This window comes from Centroberyx affinis, unplaced genomic scaffold, assembly GCF_046629955.1.
Source record: "Centroberyx affinis isolate AG114_WGS23_722 - 3 ecotype Tasmania unplaced genomic scaffold, CSIRO-AGI_Caff_v1 ptg000405l_1, whole genome shotgun sequence".
Taxonomy (NCBI): domain Eukaryota; kingdom Metazoa; phylum Chordata; class Actinopteri; order Beryciformes; family Berycidae; genus Centroberyx; species Centroberyx affinis.
This window is the reverse complement of record NW_027279072.1, coordinates 130,662-142,066: the sequence shown is the minus strand read 5'-3', so window position 1 is coordinate 142,066 and position 11,405 is coordinate 130,662. Positions and strand designations below refer to the sequence as shown.

At 42.1% G+C, this 11,405-nt stretch overlaps 2 protein-coding genes across 2 annotated transcripts; both read right to left on the bottom strand.

Moving 5' to 3' along the window:
• Positions 1–2,525: 2,525 nt before the first annotated feature.
• On the bottom strand, positions 2,526–3,452 carry LOC139641848 (olfactory receptor 11A1-like). The gene has a single exon (XM_071516464.1). It carries the CDS (start codon positions 3,450–3,452, stop codon positions 2,526–2,528), a length of 927 nt encoding a protein of 308 aa, XP_071372565.1.
• A 7,026-nt stretch (positions 3,453–10,478) lies between these two features.
• Positions 10,479–11,405, bottom strand: LOC139641838 (olfactory receptor 11A1-like). The gene has a single exon (XM_071516455.1). The coding sequence runs from the start codon at positions 11,403–11,405 to the stop codon at positions 10,479–10,481; it is 927 nt and encodes a 308-aa protein (XP_071372556.1).

Sequence of the window (11,405 nt, the reverse complement as noted above, 5' to 3'; positions counted from 1 at the left end):
GCCGGAATGGGGGGGGAGCGCACTAGAGGGAAGTGTCAGTACAAATCAGGTGGCGCAGTGCAATTTTGGTCTTAAAAAACCTGCTCAGAGCACGTCTTGGTGCAGAGGCAGGTGTTGTGTGCTATTTCCGTGGCTTTAGCTGGTGGAGGCGCACTCACATAGACCATGCAACACCACATAAATCCCTTTTATATATTATAAATATCGCACAAAAAGTTCGAAACTTTGTGTTTGGTAGATTATTTCTCTGTTGTAACAATGCTTCTTGGCAATACATTTTATACCGTTGGAAAGCCTGTTTATTTCCCTTTTAAATGGTGCCTCATTTGTAAGGAACATGCATTTGTGGGATGAGCAGCACAGCTGAGTATGTGGGTTGCGCTCATGTAAAATTTGCCAAATCTTCTCTGCCAATGCCAAACAGCTTATTCTGCTGTTGCTATTGACTCTTGTTTGGTGTTGTTTGGTGGATTGGATGATTGAAGTCTATCAGTAACAAGGAAGAAACAAGACATATTGGCAATTTTACAATTTATTCATTTAACAAACAGTCAGGAGCCTCAGTAGCGTGTGGAAGAACCATACACAGCCACAACAGCCTGGCACCTCCTCCTCATGCTGGTCACCAGCCTGGTCACACACTGCTGTGGGATGGCATTCCACTCCTCAACCAGGATTTGTCGCAAGTCAGCCGACGTGGTTGTGTCGGTCACTCTAGCACGAACAGCACGCCCAAGCTGATCCCATAAGTGTTCAATTGGGTTGAGGTCAGGACTGTTGGCAGGCCATTCCATTCTCTCTACTCCCAAATTCTGGAGGTAGTCTCTGATAAACCCCGCTCTGTGGGGGCGAGCGTTGTCATCTTGGAGGATGGAGTTCGGTCCCAGACTGTGGAGATATGGGATTGCCACCGGTTGCAGAATCTCATCTCGATATCTCTCTGCATTGAGATTGCCTCCAATGATGACAAGCCTCGTTTTTCCAGTGATGGAGATGCCGCCCCACACCATCACACCGCCTCCACCAAAAGGTGTTACTCTATCGGTGCAGCAATCAGCATAGCGTTCTCCCCGTCTTCTCCACACTTTGACCCCACGATCCAACTTCTGTAGGCAGAATCTGGACTCATCACTGAACGTAACGTTCCTCCACATGGTCAGGTTCCAGTGCAGGTCCCAATCAGGTACCTGATTGTCAGCACCTGGGGGTACCGGAAGCTCAAAACAAGAGTCAATAGCAACAGCAGAATAAGCTGTTTGGCATTGGCAGAGAAGATTTAGCAAATTTTTCATGAGCGCAACCCACATACTCAGCTGTGCTGCTCATCCCACAAATGCATGTTCCTTACAAATGAGGCACCATTTAAAAGGGAAATAAACAGGCTTTCCAACGGTATAAAATGTATTGCCAAGAAGCATTGTTACAACAGAGAAATAATCTACCAAACACAAATTTCCAAACTTTTTGTTCGATGTTTAGTTGCAGTTACAATTTTGACTATGACACATAGTTAATTGGTGTCAGTGGTGTAGTCTAGTCTATATGTAGGGACATGGACTATACCTACCTTTTTTATGGTCAATTAGCTGTGAGATTATTAAAAGTATGTTACAGCTATAGCCTACGCCTGAAGAAGTTCATCAACAAAGTCCTCAAAACAAACAAGTCAACAGTAAAAATAAAATAATTGTAATAACAAAATGAGGACTGTACTTGCATTTGTGTTGAACCATTTCACAATGTTATGTTTACACAGGTTTTTTTGTGGGGGGAAATATATCTCTTAACAGTAAAGAAAACTGCCACAACTACAACATTGCAACTCTGCTTTGCACAACAGTCTGAAAAAAAACCCTCTGAAACACAGATTACGTGCCCTGTCTGGACAACAGACAGTTTTTATTGAAAATGAATAGAAATGAACGGAGACAGTCAGACACAAACAATGTAGCCACTTTCAGAAGTTTACATGGGAGTAATGCTGTTATGGAAATGAGGTATTGGCCATTTGTTTGCCTTATCCAAGTTAACCGAGTACCCAGATAATTGTTTATATCTCTAGTCTCGAAACACCCGCTTCCAATGTAGGTCTCTCACCCCCAGCCTGAATTCAATTTGGCAGGTAACTTTGAGCACTGTTTGTATTTGTGTGCCTTAGCTATAAATATAACAGTCCTATAACAGGCGTGTTTATTTGAGTTTATTATCATGTAATAATGTGTGTCTGTTGTGAGTGGGTTAAACAGGTGCAAAAACAAAAAGTATGCAGTAAGAACTCGCATATTGCTATGAAATCCAAAAGAGGCCAAATGATGCATATTATGTGAATAAATGTCACTCCTTTTTGCATCAGTTGGACTCTTGATCTCTTCCATTGTTATCAGTATGCCATGCATTCTTGCTGGATTCCTTTTCTCTATGATTTTTAGGCCCATGCACCTGAGACAAACCTTACATCATGTGACTTTTCCTAAGAGTGCAGACATCTCCCACTTGTTCTAAACAGACTCTTGCAAACAAAATGTTTATTTTTTATACAACAGAAATCGTTTACATGCTTCTCTGATCTTTGGTAGATTAAGTCCGTACATACAAGGAGTGGCAATTGGTTGGCAAATGAGGAGATACACGGATAAAAGAATGCGCACTTTATCTGGCACATGGGCTGCATCAAATCTAGAATCAACAAAGTGAAAAGTACAACCGACAAACAAGTTTGACACAGAGACAATCTGAGGTGTGCAGGTGCTGATAGCCTTCTGCTTGGTCTCTTTAGAGGTTTTCAGACAAACAGCCAAAATCTTGATGTAAGAGAAGAAAATGAGACTACATGGGACAATAATTGCCACAAAGGCAAAAAATAGGTCAGATATACTGTTAAGTATTGAAACTGAACATGCAAGTTTACTCACTAAATGGTGGTCACAAAACACTTTGTCAATAATATTCCCACAAAATTTCAAATGGATGATGAGCGTAAATGAGAATACAATATTAACAAATGAATACACCCATATTAGCAGAATGATCGTGCACACTCTTCCTGTGTTCATAATAACATGGTAGTGTAAAGGATAACAGATAGAGATATATCTGTCATATGCCATGGCTGCTAAACTCCAAAACTCAACAGAAATACATGTGTAGATACAAAATATCTGCAGAAAACAGTATGTAAGACTCACTTCATGGGTATCTGAAAACATCTGTGAGAGTAGAAGAGGGTACAGTGACGTGCTGCCATAAATTTCATTAACAAACAGATTACAGAGGAATATATACATGGGCTCATGCAACCTTCTGTCCACATATATAACTACAATAAGAACTGTGTTGGCCACAAATATTGAGAGGTACCATAAGATCATTATGCTGAAATACAGGTACTTTAACTGTCCAATTTTACCATAAGCAGCCAGCACAAATGACACAATCTCAGTTGAGTTCTCCATTGCTCCTGTATGAGATATGGGTGTCACACTGTGAAACAATGAAGCTAGCAGAAAAAGTGCATGAAAGTGCTACAAAATGTATGAATGAGTGCCAGCAAACACAATATGCTGCTGGACTTGGATCGAGCTGCTTTCAGGAGCTTGCACTGAAGAGCCTAGACCACACCACTGTAGATAGCAAACAATTAAAATTAAAAGCCAAAATTAAGCATGCATAGACATGAATGAAATCTGCACAGAAAGTTCATGTTTAGCACATACGATCCAACACCAGACATATCCCAGAGCAATGAAGGCCTCCGGACTGCTGTAGCCTCCCCACCCCTACTGAACCAGACAGAAGCAGCTGTTGAACTTTATACTGGTCTGGTGGTGAACACACAACACAAAGAGGTGGGCTGGGTTGAACTCCTCTAACATCAGGTTTCAGATATCAAGAGTGTGTTGTTAAGGTCCTTTCAATGTGTTTCTACCTCAGAGTTGGACTGGGGGGTGGGGGGTTTGAAAAAAAAATCTGGACCTTCATGAAAGTATGCATGAGGCCTAATGACAGTTAAAGACTCCAGGAAAAGGCAACTTTAACCTCCGGATTTGATGCATTTCCAGTTGAAACAGGATGTTGTATCAGATGACATCTATTGGCAGTTAAACAAAACTGCAGCTTACATGTAGTCCAATGCAGATCTAATGGCCTGTCTACATGAATCCATTACACTATCCATCTAGGCAAACCCTGCTGTACCAGATCTTTCTCAGACATAATCAGTTGGACTATACATTCATATTCATACCCCACAGAAAAGGAAAAGGAAACTTGACAGCTGGGCTTAACTAACTGGTGTAGGTTTAAATGTAATGGGTGATTACTGTAATGGTAGGTTTAAATGTAATGGCTAATGCTCTTTATTAACTATTAAACATAACATTTTCTTGGCAGTTGTATGGTTCTACAATTCAATATATATTGTAGTCAATATATTTTTGTGCACATGCATGTTCTAAGCAGCAATGCCGCACATAAATTGTCAACAAAGGAAAGTCAGTGACTATGCTGCCGGAAACGGAGGAGAAAGAATACTTTTTTTTGGTAACAAAAAATAGACTAATTGAAGGAATCTAGATAAATCCCATTTGTCTACAGTTGGTGGCGGTAACGCGCCGCATTTGGCTCCAATCTGCCAATAAAATACAAAAGAAGAAAGTGACCAACCAGCCAAATCAGTAGCTAATATAGCTAGCCTCAGAAGTTAATGACCAGCCAAGCCAGTAGCTGATCCAGTGAGTTGCTAGCCTCGGAAGCTAATGACCAGCCAAGCCAGTAGCTGATCCAGTGGGTTGCTAGCCTCAGAAGCTAATGACCAGCCAAGCCAGTAGCCAATCCAGCGGGTTGCTAGCCTCGGCGTGCTAGTTACCAGCCTTGGAAGGTAATGACCAGCCAAGCCAGTAGCCGATCCAGCGGGTTGCTAACCTCTGCGTGCTAGTTACCAGCCTCGGAAGCTAATGACCAGCCAAGCCAGTAGCCGATCCAGTGGGTTGCTAGGTTAGACGCATGAGTTACCACCTTGGTCGAATGAATAGTCGGTGTACTGATAACAGTAACTGTCGTAATAAAGACAGGTTGGATTGACTGATGATTGACGGCTGTCGCAAAGTTGTGTTAACTTGATCATCATGAGTAAAGCAGCACTTACCAGCACAGCCAAGTGTGAGACTATTATTTATCTATTAATATAACGTTACATGGTACCAGGATTTATAGAACACACGATAAGGACATACTGCTACAATGGAGGGAATAAAACCTCCTGGTAATCTGCAACTAGAAGGAAATGTAGACGAAAAGTGGCATGCATTCAAGCAACGTTTTCTTCTCTATGTGACAGCGATTGGCGCCTCGACTACACCTGGAGTACGTAAAGTAGCTTTGTTGCTAACAGTGGCTGGCCCGCAGGCTATCGAGGTGTATAATACATTCACGTTTGAAGCTGATGATGATAAAAATGATCTGGATAAGGTGCTGACATTTTTCGATGAGTACTGCACACCTCGAAAAAATGAAATCTATGAGAGATTTGTGTTTCGCTCCCACGTGCAAAAACAGGGAGAGTCCTTTGATGCTTTTTTGACTGACTTGAAAACGAAAGCGCAAACGTGCAACTTTGAACAACTCAAGGACTAGATGATACGTGATCAAGTCGTTTTTGGAATATTCAACAAGAGGGTGAGAGAAAAAATGCTTAGGGACAGTGACCTAACTTTGGACGGTGCAGTGAAACTTTGTCACGCGAGTGAACTTTCTGCCATGCACACGAAAACGTTCGGAGGGAGTAGCACCACAGTAATGGGCGCAAGCACGCTGGGACTGGAAAACATGTCGGTGGATGTTGTAAACAAAACGGACACAAGAGGGCGTGCGGAGCCGAGGAATATGACGCCTTACGACTGCAGACGGTGCGGTAATAGACATGTAGCCAGGCAGTGTCTGGTGTACGGAAAGAACTGTGCAAAATGTAAAGGCAGGAATCACTTTGCCAAGATGTGTTTTTGGGAGAAAAAAACTAAAGGTAGGAAGACAGTCCATGCTATTGAGATGGAAGAGGCATTGTTTATTGGAATGGTGCAAAGTGAGTCAGAGCAGGTCAGAGATGAAGCAGATGAAGAGCATTCTGAAAGTCAGTCAGAGCAGGTCAGAGATGAAGCAAATGAAGAGCATTCTGTAGGACCAAAGACTGAAACTTGGATAGCTCCTTTGCTCATAAATGACACCATAGTTCCTCTTAAACTGGACACGGGGGCTAAGGCAAACCTAATAAGCTGGAGTGATGTATGGAATCTCAAAGTGAGACCCAAAATACGAAACAGGACAGTGCCTATGAAGGCATATAATGGACAAAGCATCGAGACAAAAGGAACATGTAGGTTAAAGGTTAAGGGTATGAAACGCATTCACCACCTGATGTTTGTTATAGTAGCTGATGGACATGAGTCGCTGTTGGGGGATAAGGCATGTGTGGATTTGGGCTTGGTAAAACGAGTCTATACCATCAACGAAATGGCATATGTGCAGAGTGCCCAACAAAACAGTACAAACCTGACTCATGAGGCTATAGTACACAAATATGCAGATGTATTTCAGGGTTTCGGAGCACTGCCCTTTACATACTCCATCAAACTGAGAGAGGATGCACAACCTGTGATTCACGCGCCCAGAAGAGTTCCAGTGGCTCTCCGGGGCAGACTGAGGGCAGAACTAGACCGCATGGAGGGCCTGGGTGTCATAAAGAGGGTCGAAGAGCCCACTGACTGGGTCAATTCCATGGTCTGTGTCAACTCAAAGACAAATGATAAATTGCGTGTTTGCATGGATCCGAAGGATCTTAACGCCAATATCAAAAGAGAACACTACCAGATTCTGAAAAGAGAGGAAATAATCAGTGAAATGACAGGAGCACAGTACTTTTCCAAGATGGATGCCTCGCATGGATTCTGGCAGCTGAAGATTGACGAAGAGAGTGCCAAGCTGTGCACTTTTAACACCCCGTTCGGCAGGTACTCATATCAGCGTTTACCCTTTGGAATTAGCTCCGCCCCAGAAATCTTTCACCGCGCAATGGAGCAAATTATTGAGGGGCTGGATGGTGTGCGGGTGTACGTGGATGATCTGGTTGTATGGGGCTCCACTCAGGAGGAGCATGACACCAGACTGGAGAAAACACTCAGGAGAATACAGGAATATGGACTCAAACTAAACAGGGACAAATGTCAGTTCAGTGTCAGCGAGATCAGGTTCCTCGGGGACAAGATCTCCACGGAAGGGGTCCAACCAGACAAGGCAAAAGTAAAAGCCATAGGACAGGAAAGGGGTGCAGCGGGCCCTTGGTATGCTTAACTATCTGGGAAAATTCATACCGAATTTAGCAGTGAAGACTGCTAATCTGAGAAAGCTGTTACATCGAGAGACAGAGTTCCAATGGGGACATGAACATGAGACAGAATGGAAGGGGCTGCTACATGTTCTAGCAAGCGAACCCCTACTGAAGTTTTTCTGCCCGGAAAAGAGAACGAAGGTGTCTACAGATGCCTCGAAGGATGGGCTAGGGGCTGTCCTTCTGCAGGAGGGAGCTTGGTGACCAGTGGCATATGCGTCACGCTCCATGACAGCTACAGAGTGCAGATACGCACAAAACGAAAAGGAGTGCCTTGGTTTGGCTTTTGGGTGTGAAAAATTTCATACCTACATCTATGGACTTCCTAAAGTTATCCTAGAAACAGACCATAAGCCACTGCTCGGGATTGCAAAAAAAAACCTGTGTGACATGTCGCCCAGGATACAGCACCTAATGATGAGACTGCAGCGTTATGATTATGAGCTCACATATGTGCCAGGAACACAAATGTTCATAGCGGATACGCTGTCCAGGGCTGCACCGTGTGTCACACACAACAATGAGTCAGAAGAGGATGTGGCTCTTCATGTGGATATGGTCTATGCAGCGTTGCCCGCCACACAGGAACAGCTATCAAAGATAGCCTCAGAGACATCAAAGGACCCTGTTCTGAAGAAAGTGATGAGAAATCTCCAAGAGGGATGGAAAAGGGGGTCATGTAAACAATATTATCACATTCGTTCAGAGCTCTCTGTGGTGGACGGCCTTCTGCTTAAGTGTGATAGGATTGTGGTGCCCACATCTATGCGACGAGAAATGCTCACCAGGATACACGAAGGGCACCTGGGTGTAGAAAAGTCAAAAAGAAGAGCATGTGAGGCTCTCTACTGGCCAAACATGAACTCTGATATCGACCAGCTGATCAGGGAGTGTGCCACATGTCAGGAGTATCACTATAAGCAAACACAGGAACCCCTCATTACCACAGAGCTCCCATCACAGCCATGGGAAAAGGTAGGAACTGATGAAAAAGCAGAGCTCTGCACTATATGCATCACATCACCTTGTGGCTATTGAGGCGCACTCACATAGACCATGCAACACCACATAAATCCCTTTTATATATTATAGTTATAGTTACAATTTTGACTATGACACATAGTTAATTGGTGTCAGTGGAGTAGCCTAAACTATATGTAGGGATATGGAGTATACCAGGCCTATTCAACTGGCGGCCCGCGGGCCAACTCCGGCCCGCCTATCAAGTCACACCGGGCCGCCGATCAGTTCTGTTTACAAATAAATAAAATTTAAAACCTGAAGAAAAAAAAAATCACGAGAACAACGGACATTTTTGCCGCAATAAATCCTTCAAACCAGCAGAGCGCTCCTGTGTAGCCTACTGTAAACTAGATCCTGTTCTACATACTCCGGTATGTGCAGTGTTGCCAACTTGGCGACTTTGTCGCTAGACTTAGTGACTTTTCAGACCCCTCTGGCGACTTTATTTCTCAAAAGCGACTAGCGACAAATCTGGCGACTTTTTCTGACCATGGGAAGCAATGTTAATGTGTTGAATCCCAAAGCATTTGGCAATAAATTGGTATGGCTGATGCCGGTTTTCTCTACTTGTCTGTCTAATCCAGAGAGGTCTGATGATCACAGCGCGTAGCTCCCTGCCTCTGCTGAGAGCAGGTACTGTAGGATAGTGTCCACTAGTAATTGCTACCGGCGTACGCCGAAACTGGCCCGGGTGGGCGGAGTCAGCAGCGTGCATAACAAGTGCAGCATTATATATTGATATGCATATTATCGTATGACATCATCAGTGTCACTATCAACGCTGAAGAAAAGAAAAGTTGATGCCGAAAATCGTCAATTCAACAGCGACTGGACTGAGAAATATGTGTAAATAAAGAAAAAGAAAAAAATAAAGAAAATGAAATTAAGCACTTGGCCTAATTACTTAGAGAATGCCTATTTATTTTCTAATTTTCTAATTTTCTTTTTAATTTATGATTAGGCTACTTTTGCAATGTAGCGAAATAAAAGTTTTGAAAACGTGGTGGTTGTGTCAAGTGTACATACATAATGAAATTAAATGTCCAGCCCCCGGGCCCTTAGCTGTCTGACAATGTGGCCCCCTGAACAATATAGTTGAATAGCCCTGGAGTATACCTACCTTTTTTATGGTCAATTAGCTGTGAGATTATTAAAAGCATGTTACAGCTATAGCCTACCCCTGAAGAAGTTCATCAACAAACTCCTCAAAACAAACAAGTCAACAGTAAAAATAAAATAATTGTAATAACAAAATGAGGACTGTACTTGCATTTGTGTTGAACCATTTCACAATGTTGAGTTTACACAGATTTTTTTGTGTGGGGAAATATCTCTTAACATATCTCTTAACAGTAAAGAAAACTGCCACAACTACAACATTGCAACTGTGCTTTGCACATCAGTCTGAAAAAAAAGATTACGTGCCCTGTCTGGACAACAGACAGTTTTCATTGAAAATGAATAGAAATGAACGGAGATGGACAGACACAAACAATGTAGCCGCTTTCAGGAGCTTAAATGGGAGTAATGCTCTTATGGAAATGAGCTATTGGCCACTTGTTTGCCTTATCCAAGTTAACCGAGTACCCAGATAATTGTTTATATCTCTAGTCCCGAAAACACCCGCTTCCAATGTAGGTTTCTCACCCCCAGCTTGAATTCAATTTGGCAGGTAATTTTGATCACTGTTTGTATTTGTGTGCCTTAGCTGTAATAATCTAATAATGTTACAGTCCTATAACAGGTATGTTTATTTGAGTTTATTGTAATAATGTGTGTCTGTTGTGAATGGGTTAAACAGGTGCAAAAACAAAAAGTATGCAGTAAGAACTCGCACATTGCTATGAAATCCAAAAGAGGCCAAATGATGCATATTATGTGAATAAATGTCACTCCTTTTTGCATCAGTTGGACTCTTGATCTCTTCCTTTGTTATCAGTGTGCCCATTCTTGCTGGATTCCTTTTCTCTATGATTTTTAGACCCATGCACCTGAGACAAACCTTACATCATGTGACTTTTCCTAAGACTGCAGACATCTCTCACTTGTTCTAAACAGACTCTTGCAAACAAAATGTTTATTTCTTATAAAACAGAAATCTTTTACATGCTTCTCTGATCTTTGGTAGATTAAGTCCATACATACAAGGAGTGGCAATTGGTTGGCAAATGATGACATACACGGATAAAAGAATGCGCACTTTATCTGGCACATGGGCTGCATCAAATCTAGAATCAACAACATGAAAAGTACAACCGACAAACATGTTTGACACAGAGACAATCTGAGGCGTGCAGGTACTGATAGCCTTTTGCTTGGTCTCTTTAGAGGTTTTCAGACAAACAGCCAAAATCTTGATGTAAGAGAAGGAAATGAGACTACATGGGAAAATAATTGCCACAAAGGCAAAAAATAGGTCAGATATATTGTTAAGTATTGAAACTGAACATGCAAGTTTACTCACTAAATGGTGGTCACAAAACACTTTGTCAATAATATTCCCACAAAATTTCAAATGGATGATGAGCGTAAATGAGAATACAATATTAACAAATGAATACACCCATATAAGCAGAATGATCGTGCACACTCTTCTTGTGTTCATAATAACATGGTAGTGTAAAGGATAACAGATAGAGATATATCTGTCATATGCCATGGCTGCTAAACTCCAAAACTCAACACAAACAGATGTGTAGAAACAAAATATCTGCAGAAAACAGCATGTAAGACTCACTTCATGGGTATCTGAAAACATCTGTGACAGTAGAAGGGGATACAGTGATGTGCTGCCATATATTTCATTAATAAACAAATTACAGAGGAATATATACATGGGCTCATGCAACCTTCTGTCCACATATATAGCTACAATAAGAACTGTGTTGGCCACAAATATTGAGAGGTACCATAAGATCATTATGCTGAAATACAGGTACTTTAACTGTCCAATTTTACCATAAGCAGCCAGCACAAATGACACAATCTCAGTTGAGTTCTCCAT